General features: G+C 37.9%; 1 protein-coding gene across 1 annotated transcript in view; it reads right to left on the bottom strand.

The window, feature by feature from the left end:
* Positions 1-20,114, bottom strand: part of WDR64 (WD repeat domain 64) — a 181,907-nt gene that overhangs the window by 36,068 nt on the left and 125,725 nt on the right. Inside the window, 1 exon segment of the mRNA XM_037811156.1 lies at positions 8,535-8,711. Coding sequence (XP_037667084.1) covers positions 8,535-8,711 — 177 coding nt within the window.

Here is a 20,114-nt window from a genome sequence, read left to right as displayed (position 1 = left end):
TTCCCAGCTCTGGGACAATTAGCTGAGGGTGCAGGAAAGGGTATTGTCCATGCCTGATATTGTGGTGTGGGCGTGTGTTGTTGGAAACACTTTCTGTCACACTAGGTTGTTTGGGGCAGCTCTGGGCTGTGGTGCTGGCACTGGGCAGGAGTGTTCCTAGCTCACTGGGAAGACAGCTGTAAGGGGACGCCCCCCTTTTCTTGGGAAGTTGTGGTGTTTAACGAATTTTCTCAGCCACTGGACTTATTGCTTTGTGTCTCAGAGCTCTCTTAGCTCTGCTCTTGTCTGGGCCCAAATTGCAAGTCTTTGAGGCTTTCTGTAATGGGTTTCGTAGAGTAATTGTTTTAGAAAAAGAGAAAAAGATAAAAAAAAAAAAAAGGGCCCTCCTTGCAGATCTAATGGGTTATTGAAATGCTAAGAGTCAAGGAGATTAGGGCCATTAAGGAACAATCAAGAAAGCAGAGAAACAGGCTCCTCAGACAAGGAAACTCCCCCTCTGGATTTGCATGTGAGCCTGACTCTGTTTGAGCCCTGCCCTTTTCCGTTCTATGTTCACCAGAACTCCAAAAAGTTTCTGTTTTTATTTTTGGTTTTTTTTTTTTGCTGTTTTTGCTAGCCCTATCTCCTGTCTGCTGGGCTGACTTCTCTCGGATTCTCCAGGGCTGGTCTCAGTCTATCTATTTTTGGAGTTTGGATCAGCTGTCTGAGTTTTCAATAAGAGCCGCAACTGGAGTTCTCCCTCCTCGTTCCCAGCACTGACAGCCTCTCCTCCATGGGACTGGGCCTGGCAGGGAGGGGCGTGGGTCCCCTCGCCATGAGAACTTTACAGATTTCGCTGATCTCAGCTGTTCCATGCATTCGTGAGTGTTGTATGAAGTATGCCCAAAGTGAAATTGCTCTCCTGTGTCTGGTCCATGTAGTTCCTGGCTTTCTACCTACTGCCCTGGAGGAGTAACTAAAACCTACACCTCACCACTCCACCATCTTGCCCCCTGCACTCATTTCCTATTTTATGTAGTTCTAAAGTACAGTAAGGTGACCAGATAATCCAAATGTAATCTATCCTAAGGACGAAAGGGGCTGCAAAGAAAACAAACTCTTGAACTGATTTTGATTATCATATTTCTAGTAATTTTGTTGTTATTATGGGCACTATAACCGCAGGATATATATTATATATAGGATACATTATACATAAAATAGGATAAAGGAAATATGTAATTATGTTAATGTCTTGAGAAAATGAGATTTGCTGTAAGAGAGATATCAAATAAAATAAAATGTAATTATGAGATGAATTTGGAAATCAATAACAGGCAGAGGACCAGAAAATTCACAAATATATGAAGGCTAAACAGCACACTCTTAAACAACTAGTGATTCAAGGAAGAAATTCCAAGAGAAATTAGTAAATATCTTGAGGCAAATGAAAACACAACATATTAAATCTTGTGGGATGCAGCAAAGGTAGTGCTGAGAGGGAAATTTATTGCCCTAAATGCCTATATTTAAAAAGAAGAAAGAGGAACTAAAGAAAGAACAGCAAAATAACCCCAAAGCAAATAGATGGAAAGAAATAACAAACATTAGAGCAGAAATAAAATGAAATCGAGACCATGAAAACAATAGAGAGAATCAACAAAACCAGAAGTTGGTTCTTTGAGAAAATCAATAAAATCAGTGGACCCTTAGCTAAGCTAACAACAACAACAACAACAACAAACAACAACAAAAAGAGTGGATGCAAATAAATTCAATCAGAGATGGGAAAGGGGACATGACTACTGACCCAACAAAATAAAGGAGATGATGAGAGGATACTATGAGAAATGATATGCTAATAAACCTGGCAACTTAGAAGAAATGGACAACTTCCTAGAAAAGGATGAACGCCCAACATTGACTCAAGAAGAAATAGACAACCTTAACAAACCAATCACCAATAAAGACTTTAAATCAGTCATCAAAAAGCTCCCCAAAAAGAAAAGTCAAGAACCAGATGGCTTCACATGTGAATTCTATCAAGCAGTTAAGAAAGAGTTAGTACAAATCCTGCTCAAATTCTTCAAAATAAATGAAGAGGAGGGAAAGCTACCTAATTCTTTCTAATGAAGGCAACATCACCCTAATACCAAAGCCAAAGATACAACAAGAAAAGAAAATTACAGACCAATCTCTTTAATAAATATATATGTAAAAATACTCAACAAAATACTCGCAAATCAAATCCAGCAGCACATTAAAAGAATTATGCACCATGACCAAATGGGATTTATTACAGTTATTCATGGCCAGTTCAACATGAGAAAATCAATTAATATAATATACCACAACAATAAATCAAAGCAGAAAAACCCCGTTTTCATCTCAATTGATGCAGAAAAGGCATTTTACAAAATTCAACATCCTTTCTTGATGAAAACACTCAAAAGGATAGGAATAGAAGGGACCTTCCTTAATATGACAAATGTAATATAGGAAAAACCCACAACTAACATCATACTCAATGGGGAAAGAATGAAACTTTCCCTCTAAGATCAGGAACAAGACAAGGATGTTCACTGTCACCATTGTTATTCAACATTGTGCTGGAAGTCCTGGCTAGAGCAATTAGGCAAGAAAAAGAAATAAAAGGCATGCAAATTCAAGAGGAAGAAGTAAAACTTTCACTGTTTGCAGATGACACGATCCTATGCGTAGAAAATCCTAAAAATTCTACAGCAAAGCCAATAGAGCTCTAAATGAATACAGCAAAGTGGCAGGATACAAGATAAACATGCAAAAATCAGTAGTGCTTCTATACACAAGTAATGAGCAACATGAGGAGGAAATCAAGAAAAAAAATCCATTTACAATAGCAAACAAAAGAACCCAATATTTAGGAATAAACTTAATCAAAGCCACAAAAGACCTATACACAGAAAACTATGAGAAATTACTAAAAGAAATCACAAAGGACCTAAATAAATGGAAGGATGTACTGTGTTCATGGATTGGAAGACTAAATATAGTTAAGGTGTCAATTCTATCTAAATTAATTTATAGATTCCATGTAATAACAATTAAAATCCCAAAAACTTACTTTGCAGAAATAGAAAACCCAATAACCAAATTTATTTGGAAGGCCAAGTTGCCCCAAATAGCCAAAAATATTTTGAGAAAAAGGAATGAAGTGGGAGGTCTCACCCTACCTGACTTTAAAGCATATTACAAAGCTACAGTGGTCAAAACAGCATGGTACTGGCATAAAGATAGATATAGTGACCAATGGAATGGAATTGAGTGTTCAGAAACAGACCCCTTCCTCTACAGACAATTGATCATTGATAAAGCAGTCAAGCCAACACAATTGGAACAGAGCAGCCTCTTCAGTGAATGGTGTTTGGAGAGCTGGATATCCATATCCAAAAGAATGGAAGAGGACTCCTATCTTACACATTATACACAAATTAATTCAAAATGGATCAAAGATCTAAACATTAGAGCTAAGACCATAAAACTTTTAAAAGAAAATGTAGGGAACTATCTTAAAAATCTTGTGATAGGAGGTGGTTTCCTAGACCTTACACCCAAAGTGTGAGCAATCAAAGAAGAAATAGATAAATGGGATCTCCTCAAGATTGAATACTTTTGTGCATCAAAGGACTTTGTCAGAAAAATAAAAAGGCAGGCTACGCAATGGGAGACAACATTTGGAAATCACATATGAGCTAAGGGTTTAATATCCAGAATGTACAAGGAGATCCTACAACTCAACAACAAAAAGACAAACAACCCAATTAAAAAATTGGCAAAGACATGGACAAACACTTCTCTGAAGAGGAAATACAAATGGCTCAAAAACATATGAAAAGATGTTCAACTTCACTGGCTGTTAGGAAAATGCAAATCAAAACCACAATGAGATATCATTTCACACCTATTAGAATGGCCATTATCAAAAAAACAGAAATTACAAGTGCTGGAGAGGATGTGGAGAAAGAGGCATACTTATTCACTACTGGAGGGAATGTAGAATGGTGCAACCACTCTGGAAGGCAGAGTGGTGATTCCCCAGGAAGCTAAGTATAGAATTGCCAAATGATCCAGCAATCCCATTACTAGGTATGTACTTGGAGGAACTGAAAGCTAGGAAAGGAAAAGACATTTGTAAACCAATGTTTATAGTGGCATTATTCACAATTATCCAGAGATGAAAATGGCCCAAATGTCCATCAACGGACAAGTGGATAAATGAGCTGTGGTGAAAATGATGGACTATTACACAGCTTTAAGATAGAATAAAATCACAGAGCATATAACGACAAGGATGAACCTTGAGGATGTTGAGTGAAAGTAGCCAGAAACAAAAAGACAAATACTGTATGGTGTCACTAATATGCATTAACATTAGTGAGCAAACTTAGAGAGTTAAAGCTGAGAACACAGGTTATTAGGAGATATAAAGAGGCTAGAGATTGGGCATTTGATGCTGAAGGAATATAGAATGTTCAACAGGATTGACTGTATAGATCCAGAAATGGATAGCACAATACTATATGATGGTAGCACAATATTGCAAATACACTGAACAAAGATGTCTGTCAGTCCACTTGAAAGAGTAAGTCTAGGGGCATGTATGACACCAGAAGGAAAGATAGAAAATAAATACTGGGACTGTATAACTTAGTGAAACCTAGTGTAGTCGATGATGGTGATTAAACGTACAAATATAAGAATGTTTTTACATGAGGGAGAACAAATGAATGTCAACTTTGCATGGTGTTGAAAATAAGATGGTACTGGGGAAAATATAATCAATGCAAACTAGTGTCTATAGTTAACAGTAACATTGTAATATGCATCCATTAAATGTAACAAAGGCAATATACCAAAGCTAAATGTCTATAAGGGGGATATAAGGGATGGGTATGGGATTCTTGGCAGTGGTGTTGTTGTCTGACCTTTTCATTATTTTACTTTTTTATCCTTTTCTTTCTTTTTTCTTTTTTCTTCCCTTCCTCTTTCTTTCCTGAAGAAATGGAAATGTTCTCATATAGATTGTGGTGGTGAATGCATAACTATGTGATTATACTGGGAACCATTGATTGTTTACTTAGGATGGAATGTATGGTGTATGAATAAAACTGTTTGAAAAATAAACAGAGAGATACAAGTGCTGGAGAAAATGTGGAGAGAGAGATGTACCTAATCACTGTTGCTGGGGAATTAGAATGGTGCAGCCCATCTGGAGAGCAGTATGGTGGTCTCACAGGAAGCTAAATATAGGATTGCCATATGGTCCTGCAAACCCCATTATTGGATATATATTTGGAAGAACTGAGAGCAAGGACACAAATGGACATTTACACACTGGTCTTTATGGTGGCAGTATTCACGATTTGCAGTGGGTGGAGGTGGCCTAAGGGTACATCGACTGATGAATGAAATGGGAACTGTGGTGTATACATACAATGGAATATTGAGGGGCTACAAGAAGGAATCTAGTTGTGAGGTATGCAACTAGGTGAATAGACCTTGAGGACAGTATGTTGCATGAAATAAACCAGAAATGAAAGACAAACATTATAATGCCCCACTAATATGGATTAACTATAATGTACAAACTCTGAGAATTGAATCTGAGAGCATAGGTTATTAGGGGAAGGCTTATGGTAAAGTTTCGTAGACTGTAAACTCTTACAGCAGTTACATCTGTTCCTGAATTGTAATGGTTATTTCTAATTCTGAGATGCTGAGCTCTTTGCGTATAACCTGGTCAGTCCCTGGAACTTCAGTTATCTGAATGATACCTGAGACACAGAGCCAGAATTCGGCAGCTATGAGTGTCAGCGTTACCCCATACATCAAATGTTAAAGAAACTGAAAAAGAGATCAGACTTCAATTAGAAAACTGAATGAAATGGACTTGGTTAGGACTAAGGTAACTGAGAATAAAGGGTAAAGGATGATATTGACTGTGTTTTAAAATGTCAATTTCTGTGTGAGACCAAAGGAAGAGGTGTCTATTTGGTGAAAATCTGTATTTTCTGTAGCATGCTATATATTTTAACTTATATGGTCAGTTTATTCAAACACCATAACTATATGGAACTTTAAACAGGGAGTGATATTTAGTTGGTTTGTACAGGTTAACGTGAAGCCCTGATACATCACAGGGTATTTTGGGCAGAGAATAAAAATATTTGCAAAGCCCCCTTGAGGGACTGGGGGAAAATGTGGAAATATTATACTTACCCACCTGGGGAATTCCTTATATTCTTGCAAGTGTTGGGGACTACCAACTTATTAGGCCAACCCCTCCAATTTTGGGGCTTGCCCTTATGAAGCTTGTTGTTACAAAGAAGAGGCTAAGCCTGCTTATAATTTTTCCTAAGAGTCGTGCCCAGAGAGCCTCTTTTGTTGCTCAGATGTGGCCTCTCTCTCTAAGCCATCTCAGTAGCCCTCCCAACTACGTGGGACATGACTCCCAGGGGTATAAATCTCCCTGGCAACATGAGACAGGACTCCTGGGAATGAGCCTGGACCTGGCATCATGAGGTTGAGAAAGGCTTCTTGACCAAAAGGGGGAAGAGAAATGAAATGAAATAAAGTTCAGTGGCTGAGAGATTTCAAATGGAGTTGAGAGGACATTCTGGAGGTTATTCTTAAGCTTATATAGCTATCCATCTTAGTTTTTAGTGTATTAGAATAGCTAGAAGCAAATACCTGAAACTGGTGAATTGCAATACAATATCTTGGATTCTTGGAGATGACTGTATAACTATATAGCTTATATAGTGTGACTGTGTGATTGTGAAAACCTTGTGGTTCATACTCCCTTTATCCAGTGTATGGACAGATGAGTAGAAAAATAGAGAAAAATAGTAAATGAATAATAGGAGGGGATGGGAGGTATGGGATGTTTTGGGTGTTCTTTTTAACTTTTCTTTTTCTTTTTATTATTTTTTTTGGAGTAATGAATGTGTTCAAGGGCTGATTATGGTGATAAATTCACAGCTATATAACAATTGATTGTACACTGTGGATGACTGTATCATATGTGAATATTCATCAATAAAATTACGGGGGAAAATGTAATTAGTAAAAGCAATACAATATTAGATTTGAATTGGAAATATCACTATGAACTAATGATGTGTTTCCTTTCAAAAAATGTTTCCTATCTCTGTACACTGAAAAGGTCTAAAAACAAGGACCAACCTAGTAGCAATGGGCATCTTTAGAACCCAGTCTGTATTCTCTATAATACTATTTCCTACTAAAAGGAGCTATGGTTTCTTCAATAAATGGCCAATTCCATATCTAAGATGAGAAATATACAAGATAATCCTGAAACATCTTGTCATACCTGGAACATAGTTCTGGAAGTTATTCAGAACTACTGGAGTCATATCAAAAGAACACAGGAGACTAAAGAGGCTCCAACCAGATTGTGATGGGACAATTTGCGCATCAATATAATCAGAATAAATGCATTTGACTGAAACACATCAAGAATATTTAAATTCATGAGTTCATAATAGTATTTAATAAATAAATAAAATTCACTGGTCACTTTTGGAGGATTCTAGGGAACCAACTCCTTATTTTGAAAACTGGTAAACACAGAAAAACAATCAATCATTTATCTTGCTTTTCCTATATGAAACTCTATGAAACTGTATGTACCTCAAGGTAACCAAATAATAGATGGTGAGCTTTCCCTTTAAAGACACATTCTGGCTAACAAATGAAGCAGAAAGGTGGAATTATAATATAACTATTTTGCAATTCCTAATGAAATAAGTAGTGACCATCAGGTAGCTGCTGGCACCCCCAAAACACAACTAGTCATTATGTGAATCTTGATAAATGTACTCATCACCATCTATGAAAGAGTCTTGGAAAAAAAAAATCAAACCTATATGCAATCAAGTCACCAAATTTAACTACCAAATTACAGAGGAGTTTCTTAAATGATACCACAAGGATACAATCAGCAAAATCCAGAAAGTGAGAAACAATGACACAAACTGCCCGTTTTCTTCAACAAATTGCAAGAAAAAAAAAAGAGCAAGAGAGATGGAAAGAAATTTATATATTAGAAGAGACTTAAGAGACTTGTCAAACAAATATGACAAATGAGCCTTATTTGGATACTAGTTGAAATGAACAAACTGTAAATATATATTTGAGGGAATCTGGGAAATTTGAACACTGAATGAATATGTGATATTAAGGACGTCCTGTAAATTTTAGTTGTGATACTGGTATTATTGTAATGTTTTGCAGAATCATTAACATTTAGAGATATATACGGAAATATTTAGGGATGAAATGGTAGCATGTCTAGGATTTGCTTCAAAATAATCCTTTAGTAGTGGTGGGGTGAAGTGGTGGGAATAAAGATGGAACAAGTTTGGCTATTCATAGGTAATTTTTGAAGCTAAGCAATGGTACACATAAGTTCATTTTTTCCGTCTACTTTTGTATATGTTTGAAAATTTCCATAATAAAAAGTAAAATTTTAAAAATCAAGAAATTCAACTCACTTTAGCATGTTGAGCAAGGTTTTTCTCAAGTATCAATTCCACATGTGGGAAAGGAATAGTTGCACTCCTTTGATTAGCAGATGTCCTCAGTTGCACAACACGCTTCCCATCTTGTAGGACAGGCATAACATCAGGCAGCTCCCATATCACAGCAAGGCAAATATCATCTTCCTTACCCTTTAATAGAAATCCAATGACTACATGAAACATTCAGTTAATTATTTTATTGTGAGGTGATTTAAAAATATAGGGAAAAATGGAACAAACACTCTTGTATCCACCACCCAGCTTTATAAAATCTTAAGCCCTAAATATCCATCCCTAATATAATTCCCCTTTTTTCTTCCCTCCCCAGGGATAACTAGTAACCTGAATATAGTGTTAGTCAGGAAAGTTTAAATTGTTCTCTATCTCTGTGGTGTGTGTGTGTGTGTGTGTGTGTGTGTGTGTAATATCACATTCAAGTTTTAACCTTTTTATAAATGTTTTAAAACTATATGCCTTCTTCATCATCTTGCTTGTTTCACTCCATATTGTTTTTTGAGATTTATACAAGTTATCTGGAACTCTAGTTCATTTATTTTTAATGCTTTATAGGGTTGTATGAATCGACTGCAATCCATTCTACTATTGGGTGTTTAGATGTTGCCACTTCTCCTTTCTCTTCTGGGTTCCATTGACTTCCAGCTTCTTACTTCCTCTGTGTCTTCCTTGTTTATATGAATTTCAACTATATTGGATTAAGGCCCACCCTCATTTATTTTGGGCACATCTTAACTAATAACATCTTCAAATAACAAATAACATCTTTACAAATGTGTTCCAACACACAAATCCAGGTGTTGGAGCTTGACCATAACTTCTGTGGGGGACATGATTCAATCCCCAGTGCTACCTATTATATTTTGCTAGTAGCTGAACTCCAGTGAGCAGAACAAGAAATGTAGGTCGGGGAACTAGCATCCAGAGAATAGAAGAACAAATAAAACGTGCAGACCAGATCCCAAACTAGAATTGCTGGAGGAGCCTGATAAATTAAACAAAAATGAAGACTACTTAAGGAAGTTCAAAACAGAAACAAAAACAAAACCCCATGATCTTCAAATTTTAGAACTCAGTTGATGAGCTAAAGGAGAATAAGTTCATGTTTGAGACTTGAACTAGTAACTTAGATGTTGAGAAAATGTCTCAAAATAGTCAGCAAAACTAAGAGATAGAAAGCATAAAGGAAAAGATAAGAGGTTTAGAGACTAGACTCAGAAGACTTAATATGCAGATCATGAGTTCCTAAATCAGAAAAAAAAAGAAATACATATGGAAGAGATAAGTAATAAATAAATAATGATACAGAAAGTTCCCTAGACTGCAGATTGAAAGGTCTCCAGTGGAATTGATGAGAAATGATATAAACATAGTGTGCTGGTTTGTATATATTATGTCCCCCAGAAAAGCTATATTCTTTAATGCAGTCTTGTGGGGGCAGAGGTATTAGTGTGGATTGGGTTGGAACTTTCTGAGTGAATGTTTCCATGGAGATGTGACCCACCCAACTGTGAGTGACACCTTTGATTAGGGTGTGACCTCTTGATTGAATGTTTCCATGGGAATGTGGCCCCATCCACTCAGAGTGGGTCTGGATTAGTTCACTGGAGTCCTATAAAAAGAGCTCACAAACAGAAGGACCTCTGAACAACTGAGAGGGACATTTTGAAGAGGTGCTGCAGCTAAGAGAGGATAGAATGCCCCAAGAGCAACATTTTGGAGAACACCATTTGGAAATGCAACCTGGGAGCGAGCAGATGCCAGACATGTGCCTTCTCAGCTAACAGAGGTTTTCCAGATGCCAGTGGCCATCCCTCAGTGAAGGTGCCCTGACACTGATGCCTTACCTTGGACACTTTATGGCCTTACGGCTGTAACTTTGTAACCAAATAAACCCTCTTTATAAAAGCCAATCCCAAGGTGGGGCAAGATGGCAGACTGGTGAGCTGTACGTTTTAGTTACTACTCCAGGAAAGTAGGTAGAAAGCCAGGAACTGCATGGACTGGACACCACAGAGCAATCTGACTTTGGGCATACTTCATACAACACTCATGAAAACATGGAACTGCTGAGATCAGCGAAATCTGTAAGTTTTTGTGGCCAGGGGACCCGCACCCCTCCCTGCCAGGCTCAGTCCCATGGGAGGAGGGGCTGTCAGTTCCGGGAAGGAGAAGGGAGAACTGCAGTGGCAGCTCTTATCAGAAACTCATTCTACTGATCCAAACTCCAACCATAGATAGACTGAGACCAGACACCAGAGAATCTGAGAGCAGCCAGCCCAGCAGAGAGGAGACAGGCATAGAAAAAAACAGCACAAAAAACTCCAAAATAAAAGCGGAGGATTTTTGGAGTTCTGGTGAACATAGAAAGGGGAAGGGCAGAGCTCAGGCCCTGAGGCTCATATGCAAATCCTGAAGAAAAGCTGATCTCTCTGCCCTGTGGACCTTTCCTTAATGGCCCTGGTTGCTTTGTCTCTTAGCATTTCAATAACCCATTAGATCTCTGAGGAGGGCCCTTTTTTTTTTTTTTTTTTAATCCTTTTTTCTTTTTCTAAAACAATTACTCTAAGAAGCCCAATACAGAAAGCTTCAAAGACTTGCAATTTGAGCAGGTCAAGACAAGAGCAGAACTAAGAGAGTTCTGAGACAAAAGGCAATAATCCAGTGGCTGAGAAAATTCACTAAACACCACAACTTCCCAAGAAAAGGGGGGTGTCCGCTCACAGCCGTCATCCTGGTGGACAGGAAACACTCCTGCCCGTCACCGGCTCCATAGCCCAGAGCTGCCACAGACAACACAGTGTGACAGAAGTGCTTCAAATAACAGGCACACACCACAAAACTGGGCGTGGACATCAGCCTTCCCTGCAACCTCAGTTGATTGTCCCAGAGTTGGGAAGGTGGAGCAGTGTGAATTAACAAAGCCCCATTCAGCCATCATTTCAGCAGACTGGGAGCCTCCCTACACAGCCCAGCAGCCCAGAACCGCCCTGGGGGGACAGCACTCACCTGTGACATAGCACAGTCATCCCTCAACAGAGGACCAGGGGGTGCACGGCCTGGAAGAGGGACCCACTCTCAAGTCTCAGGAGCCATACGCCAATACCAAGGACTTGTGGGTCAGTGGCAGAGACAAACTGTGGCAGGACTGAACTGAAGGATTAGACTATTGCAGCAGCTATAAAACTCCAGGATCACCAGGGAGATTTGATTGTTAGAGCCACCCCCTCTCCGACTGCCCAGAAACACACCCAATATACAGGGCGGTCAACACCAACTACACACGCAAGATTGGTACACCAATTGGACCCCACAAGACTCACTCCCCCACTCACCACAAAGGCAAAGCAGGGGAGAACCGGCTTGTGGAGAACAGGTGGCTCGTGGACGCCACCTGCTGGTTAGTTAGAGAAAGTGTACTCCACGAAGCTGTAGAGCTGATAAATTACAGGTAAGGACTTCAATTGGTCTACAAATCCTAAATGAACCCTATCAAGTTCAGCAAATGCCAAGAAGCCAAAAACAACAGAAAATTATAAAGCATATGAAAAAACCGGACGATATGGATAACCCAAGCCCAAGCACCCAAATCAAAAGATCAGAAGAGACACAGCACCTAGAGCAGCTACTCAAAGAACTAAAGATGAACAATGAGACCATAGTACAGGATACAAAGGACATCAAGAAGACCCTAGAAGAGCATAAAGAAGACATTGCAAGACTAAATAAAAAAATAGATGATCTTATGGAAATCAAAGAAACTGCTGACCAAATTAAAAAGATTCTGGACACTCATAGTACAAGACTAGAGGAAGTTGAACAACGAATCAGTGACCTGGAAGAGGACAGAATGGAAAATGAAAGCATAAAAGAAAGAATGGGGAAAAAATTGAAAAAATTGAAACGGACCTCAGGGATATGATAGATAATACAAAATATCCGAATATAAGACTCATTGGTTTTCCAGAAGGGGAAGAAAAGGGTAAAGGTCTAGGAAGAGTGTTCAAAGAAATTGTTGGGGAAAACTTCCCAAATCTTCTAAACAACATAAATACACAAATCATAAATGCTCAGCGAACTCCAAATAGAATAAATCCAAATAAACCCACTCCAAGACATATTCTGATCACACTGTCAAACACAGAAGAGAAGGAGCAAGTTCTGAAAGCAGCAAGAGAAAAGCAATTCACCACATACAAAGGAAACAGCATAAGACTAAGTAGTGACTACTCAGCAGCCACCATGGAGGCGAGAAGGCAGTGGCACGATATATTTAAAATTCTGAGTGAGAAAAATTTCCAACCAAGAATACTTTATCCAGCAAAGCTCTCCTTCAAATTTGAGGGAGAGCTTAAATTTTTCACAGACAAACAAGTGCTGAGAGAATTTGCTAACAAGAGACCTGCCCTACTGGAGATACTAAAGGGAGGCCTACAGACAGAGAAACAAAGAAAGGACAGAGAGACTTGGAGAAAGGTTCAGTACTAAAGAGACTCGGTATGGGTACAATAAAGGATATTAATAGAGAGGAGGAAAAATATATATGACAAACATAAACCAAAGGATAAGATGGCTGATTCAAGAAATGCCTTCATGGTTATAACGTTGAATGTAAATGGATTAAACTCCCCAATTAAAAGATATAGATTCACAGAATGGATCAAAAAAAATGAACCATCAATATGCTGCATACAAGAGACTCAGACACAGGGACACAAAGAAATTGAAAGTGAAAGGATGGAAAAAAATATTTGATGCAAGCTACAGCCACAAGAAAGCAGGTGTAGCAATATTAATCTCAGATAAAATAGACTTTAAATGCAGGGATGTTTTGAGAGACAAAGAAGGCCACTAAATACTAATAAAAGGGGCAATTCAACAAGAAGAAATAACAATCGTAAATGTCTATGCACCCAATCAAGGTGCCACAAAACACATGAGAGAAACACTGGCAAAACTAAAGGAAGCAATTGATGTTTCCACAATAATTGTGGGAGACTTCAACACATCACTCTCTCCCATAGATAGATCAACCAGACAGAAGACCAATAAGGAAATTGAAAACCTAAACAATCTGATAAATGAGTTAGATTTAACAGACATAAACAGAACATTACATCCCAAATCACCAGGATACACATACTTTTCTAGTGCTCACGGAACTTTCTCCAGAATAGATCATATGCTGGGACATAAAACAAGCCTCAATAAATTTAAAAAGATTGAAATTATTCAAAGCACATTCTCTGACCACAATGGAATACAATTAGAAGTCAATAACCATCAGAGACTTAGAAAATTCACAAATACCTGGAGGCTAAACAACACACTCCTAAACAATCAGTGGGTTAAAGAAGAAATAGCAAGAGAAATTTCTAAATATATAGAGACGAATGAAAATGAGAACACAACATACCAAAACCTATGGGATGCAGCAAAAGCAGTACTGAGGGGGAAATTTATAGCACTAAACGCATATATTAAAAAGGAAGAAAGAGCCAAAATCAAACAACTAATGGATCAACTGAAGAAGCTAGAAAATGAACAGCAAACCAATCCTAAACCAAGTAGAAGAAAAGAAATAACAAGGATTAAAGCAGAAATAAATGACATAGAGAACAAAAAAACAATAGAGAGGATAAATATCACCAAAGGTTGGTTCTTTGAGAAGACCAACAAGATTGACAAGCCCCTAGCTAGACTGACAAAATCAAAAAGAGAGAAGACCCATAGAAACAAAAGAATGAATGAAAAAGGTGACATAACTGCAGATCCTGAAGAAATTAAAAAAACTATAAGAGGATACTATGAACAACTGTATGGCAACAAACTGGATAATGTAGAGGAAATGGACAATTTCCTGGAAACATATGAACAACCTAGACTGACCAGAGAAGAAATAGAAGACCTCAACCAACCCATCACAAGCAAAGAGATCCAATCAGTCATCAAAAATCTTTCCACAAATAAATGCCCGGGGCCAGATGGCTTCACAGAGGATTTCTACCAAACTTTCCAGAAAGAACTGACACCAGTCTTACTCAAACTCTTTTAAAACATTGAAGAAAATGGAACACTACCTAACTCATTTTATGAAGCTAACATCAATCTAATACCAAAACCAGGCAAAGATACTACGAAAAAGGAAAACTACTGGCCAATCTCCCTAATGAATATAGATGCAAAAATCCTCAACAAAATACTTGCAAATTGAATCTAAAGACACTTTAAAAAAATCATACACCATGACCAAGTGGGGTTCATTCCAGGCATGCAAGGATGGTTCAACATAAGAAAATCAATCAATGTATTACAACACATTAACAAGTCAAAAGGGAAAAATCAATTGATCATCTCAATAGATGCTGAAAAAGCGTTTGACAAACTCCAACATCCCTTTTTGATAAAAACACTTCAAAGGGTAGGAATTGAAGGAAACTTCCTCAATATGATAAGAGCATATATGAAAAACCCACAGCCAGCATAGTACTCAATGGTGGGAGACGGAAAGCCTCACCTCTAAGATCAGGAACAAGACAAGGATGCCCACTGTCACCACTGTTATTCAACATTGTGCTGGAAGTGCTAGCCAGAGCAATCTGGCAAGACAAAGAAATAAAAGGCATCCAAATTGGAAAAGAAGAAGTAAAACTGTCATTGTTTGCAGATGATATGATCTTATATCTGGAAAACTCTGAGAAATCAATGACACAGTTCCTAGAGCTAATAAACAAATTTAGCAAAGTAGCGGGATACAAGATTAATGTACGTAGGTCAGTAATGTTTCTATATGCTAGAGACGAACAAACTGAAGAGACACTCAAGAAAAAGATACCATTTTCAATAGCAAGTAAAAAAATCAAGTACCTAGGAATAAACTTAACCAAAGATCTAAAAGACCTATACAAAGAAAACTACATAACTCTACTAAAAGAAATAGAAGGGGACCTTAATAGATGGAAAAATATTCCATGTTCATGGATAGGAAGGCTAAATGTCATTAATATGTCAATTCTACCCAAACTCATCTACAGATTCAATGCAATCCCAATCAAAATTCCAACAACCTACTTTGCAGACTTGGAAAAGCTAGTTATCAAATTTATTTGGAAAGGGAAGATGCCTCGGATTGCTAAAGACACTCTAAAAAAGAAAACGAAGTGGGAGGACTTACACTCCCTGACTTTGAAGCTTATTATAAAGCCACAGTTGTTAAAACAGCATGGTACTGGCACAAAGATAGACATATAGATCAATGGAATCGAATTGAGAATTCGGTGGTAGACCCTCAGATCTATGGCCGACTGATCTTTGATAAGGCCCCCAAAGTCACTGAAGTGAGTCATAATGGTCTTTTTAACAAATGGGGCTGGGAGAGTTGGATATCCATATCCAAAAGAATGAAAGAGGACCCCTACCTCACCCCCTACACAAAAATTAACTCAAAATGGATGAAAGATCTCAATATAAAAGAAAGTACCATAAAACTCCTAGAAGATAATGTAGGAAAACATCTTCAAAACCTTGTATTAGGTGGCCACTTCCTAGACTTTACACCCAAAGCACAAGCAACAAAAGAAAAAATAGATAAATGGGAACTCCTCAAGCTTAGAAGTTTCTGCACCCCAAAGGAATTTCTCAAAAAGGTAAACAGGCAGCCAACTCAATGGGAAAATTTTTAGGAAGCCATGTATCTGACAAAAGACTGATATCTTGCATATATAAAGAAATCCTACAACTCAATGACAGTAGTACAGACAGCCCAATTATAAAATGGGCAAAAGATATGAAAAGACAGTTCTCTGAAGAGGAAATACAAATGGCCAAGAAACACATGAAAAAATGTTCAGCTTTACTAGCTATTAGAGAGATGCAAATTAAGACCACAATGAGATACCATCTAACACCGATTAGATTGGCTGCCATTAAACAAACAGGAAACTACAAATGCTGGAGGGGATGTGGAGAAATTGGAACTCTTATTCATTGTTGGTGGGACTGTATAATGGTTCAGCCACTCTGGAAGTCAGTCTGGCAATTCCTTAGAAAACTATATATAGAGTTACCATTCGATCCAGCGATTGCACTTCTCGGTATATACCCAGAAGATCGGAAAGCAGTGACACGAACAGATATCTGCACGCCAATGTTCATAGCAGCGTTATTCACAATTGCCAAGAGATGGAAACAACCCAAATGTCCTTCAGCAGATGAGTGGATAAATAAAATGTGGTATATACACACAATGGAATACTACACGGCAGTAAGAAGGAATGATCTCGTGAAACATGACAACATGGATGAACCTTGAAGACATAATGCTGAGCGAAATAAGCCAGGCACAAAAAGAGAAATATTATATGCTACCACTAATGTGAACTTTGCAAAATGTAAAACAAATGGTTTATAATGTAGAATGTAGGGGAACTAGCAGTAGAGAGCAATTAAGGAAGGGGGAACAATAATCCAAGAAGAACAGATAAGCTATTTAACGTTCTGGGGATGCCCAGGAATGACTATGGTCTGTTAATTTCTGATGGATATAGTAGGAACAAGTTCACAGAAATGTTGCTATATTAGGTAACTTTCTTGGGGTAAAGTAGGAACATGTTGGAAGTAAAGCAGTTATCTTAGGTTAGTTGTCTTTTTCTTACTCCCTTATTATGGTCTCTTTGAAATGTTCTTTTATTGTATGTTTTTTTTTTTTTAATTTTTTTTTTCATACAGTTGATTTAAAAAAAAAAAAACAAGGAAAAAAATTTGTAGTGCCCCCTTGAGGAGCCTGTGAGAATGCAGGGGTATTGGCCTACCCCACCTTGATGGTTGCTAACATGACCACAGACATAGGGGACTGGTGGTTTGATGGGTTGAGCCCTCTACCATAGGTTTTACACTTGGGAAGATGGTTGCTGCAAAGGAGAGGCTAGGCCTCCCTATAATTGTGCCTAAGAGCATCCTCCCGAATGCCTCTTTGTTGCTCAGATGTGGCCCTCTCTCTCCAGCTAAGCCAACTTGAAAGGTGAAATCACTGCCCTCCCCCCTACGTGGGATCAGACACCCAGGGGAGTGAATCTCCCTGGCAACGTGGAATATGACTCCCAGGGAGGAATCTAGACCCAGAATCGTGGGATGGAGAACATCTTCTTGACCAAAAGGAGGATGTGAAAGGACATGAAATAAGCTTCAGTAGCAGAGAGATTCCAAAAGGAGCCGAGAGGTCACTCTGGTGGGCACTCTTACGCACACTTCAGACAACCCTTTTTAGGTTCTAAAGAATTGGGGTAGCTGGTGGTGGATACCTGAAACTATCAAACTACAACCCAGAACCCATGAATCTCGAAGACAATTGTATAAAAATGTGGCTTATGAGGGGTGACAATGGGATTGGGAAAACCATAAGGACCACACTCCACTTTGTCTAGTTTATGGATGGATGAGTAGAAAAATAGGGAAAGGAAACAAACAAACAAACATACAAAGGTACCTAGTGTTCTTTTTTACTTCAATTGCTGTTTTTCACTTTAATTGTTATTCTTATTATTTTTGTGTGTGTGCTAATGAAGGTGTCAGGGATTGATTTAGGTGATGAATGTACAACTATGTAATGGTACTGTGAACAATCGAATGTACGATTTGTTTTGTATGACTGCGTGGTATGTGAATATATCTCAATAAAATGAAGATGAAAAAACATTATGGAGAATGGGGAAAAAAGAAAAAAGCCAATCCGTTTCTGGTGTTTTGCAGAATGGTAGCATTAGCAAACTGGTATACATGGGTATACCCTTTAAACTTCAAAAACAAAGATAAAATCTTTTATTTTTTCAGATAGAAAGAATAAATTACATACAAAGGAAAAAGAATCAGACTGCACTAGACTTCTTATTCATAACAATGTCACTTACAATAACTTGCAAGTAACATATACAGATCTTTGAAAGAAAAGTCCTGTAATTCAAGAATGCCAAAATGTTTTCCAAGGGTTGGTGTCAATTTATATGCACATTAGTAGCGTGTGAGTGCTCCTATTGTTCCACATCCTTGCTAATACTTGTATTATCAGATGTATTTTAAAAACCAATCTTTTGGGTATGTAATTGCATTGTGATTCTATTTTCAATTTCCCTATTTGCTAAGGAGGTTTAGCAGTTTTTCATATGTTTATTGGCCTTTTGGATTTTCTGTTTTGTGAAATGCCTATATTTTTCACTTTTCTACTGAATGGCTTACCTTATACCTTAAATAATAAGAGTTCTTATGTATTTTGTAAGAGTTCTTTAAATATTTTGGATACTAATCCAGTTGGTTATTATGGGTTGCAGATACCATCTCTAACTCTATTCTTGTCTTTTTACTCTTATTATGATGACATGTGATGAAGAAAAATTCTTAGTTTTAATGTAACCAAATATATCCATCTTTTCCATTATAATTAGTGATTTTAAGCCTTATTTAAGATATTATAAGACAATTTCCTCTACTAACTGCAAAAAACTTTCCGTTAATGTCTTTAAGTCATTAACACACCAGGAATAGATACTCTTAGGAATTTTTTTCCCCTTATGGATGCCTAGCTGCTCCAAAACCATTTACTGAAAAGTCCATTTTTGCCACACAGATCTGCAGTGACACTTCTGTCATAAATGGACTTGTATTCATTCTTTTCTCCATTTATTTATTTCTAGGCAAAATGTCACTGCCTTGTTTCCTTGTGGGCTTGGTTAATTTGACTGTGGCCTGAAATGAAGATGCCTTCCTCCAGAATGGATTTGTGTCTGCCAGGTGCCTGGTGGAACTACTAGTTTTGGACTACCTTAAACCAAGTTTTAGTGGAGAGTTCACTGACCACCTAAGCATTGCCAATCTGGGTTTCAAGTACATGTGAGATCCTACCTGTGGCCACATTTTCTGAGGGACAAGCTTTTATCTTGTTATGTTTCATTTTCCGTTTTCCTATCCTTCCTGTTTCTTCTCTGCCGGGCTCAGCATCAGGCAACCTTTCCTGCATTGCTCTTTTTCACACTTGCCCTGGTAGTTTGACTTTGGGGTCCTAGCGTATTGTGGATATGGTATTAAACTACTTGCCTTAAGCAGACCCTGGACCTTGACTCCTTTGCCCCTCTCATCTGGTGAGTCTCCAGAACTGAAGCCTAGTTTTCTTTGACAAATATCCTCAAGGCAAAAGTAGCAGTGATGTTCAGGTACTTGATTTACCTCTGTCTCTACTTTCCTTTAGATTTTGGTCTGGTGTTCCTTCACTATATTATCAGTTCTTTAGTGCTAGCAAAGAGATTTAAAAACTACTTTTTCCAGAATTTTTAGTTGTTTTCAGTGGAGGATAGGTTTGAGTAATCTAGTTCACCAATTCTTATTTTCCTTAGAATCTGGAGATTTGGAACAATACCTAGCACATGTGGGAGAAAAAAAATATTTTTAATTGTGTAGAATTTAATTGAAAATCACTGGAAAGAGAAATCTGACTCTCAGATTAGACTGGGCCTCACCCCACCATCATAAGCTTCTGTAGCACTTTGTACA

This window comes from Choloepus didactylus, chromosome 2 (assembly GCF_015220235.1).
Source record: "Choloepus didactylus isolate mChoDid1 chromosome 2, mChoDid1.pri, whole genome shotgun sequence".
Lineage (NCBI taxonomy): Eukaryota > Metazoa > Chordata > Mammalia > Pilosa > Megalonychidae > Choloepus > Choloepus didactylus.
Note: the sequence above shows the minus strand (reverse complement) of the source record. Positions and strands in the feature narration are given on the sequence as shown.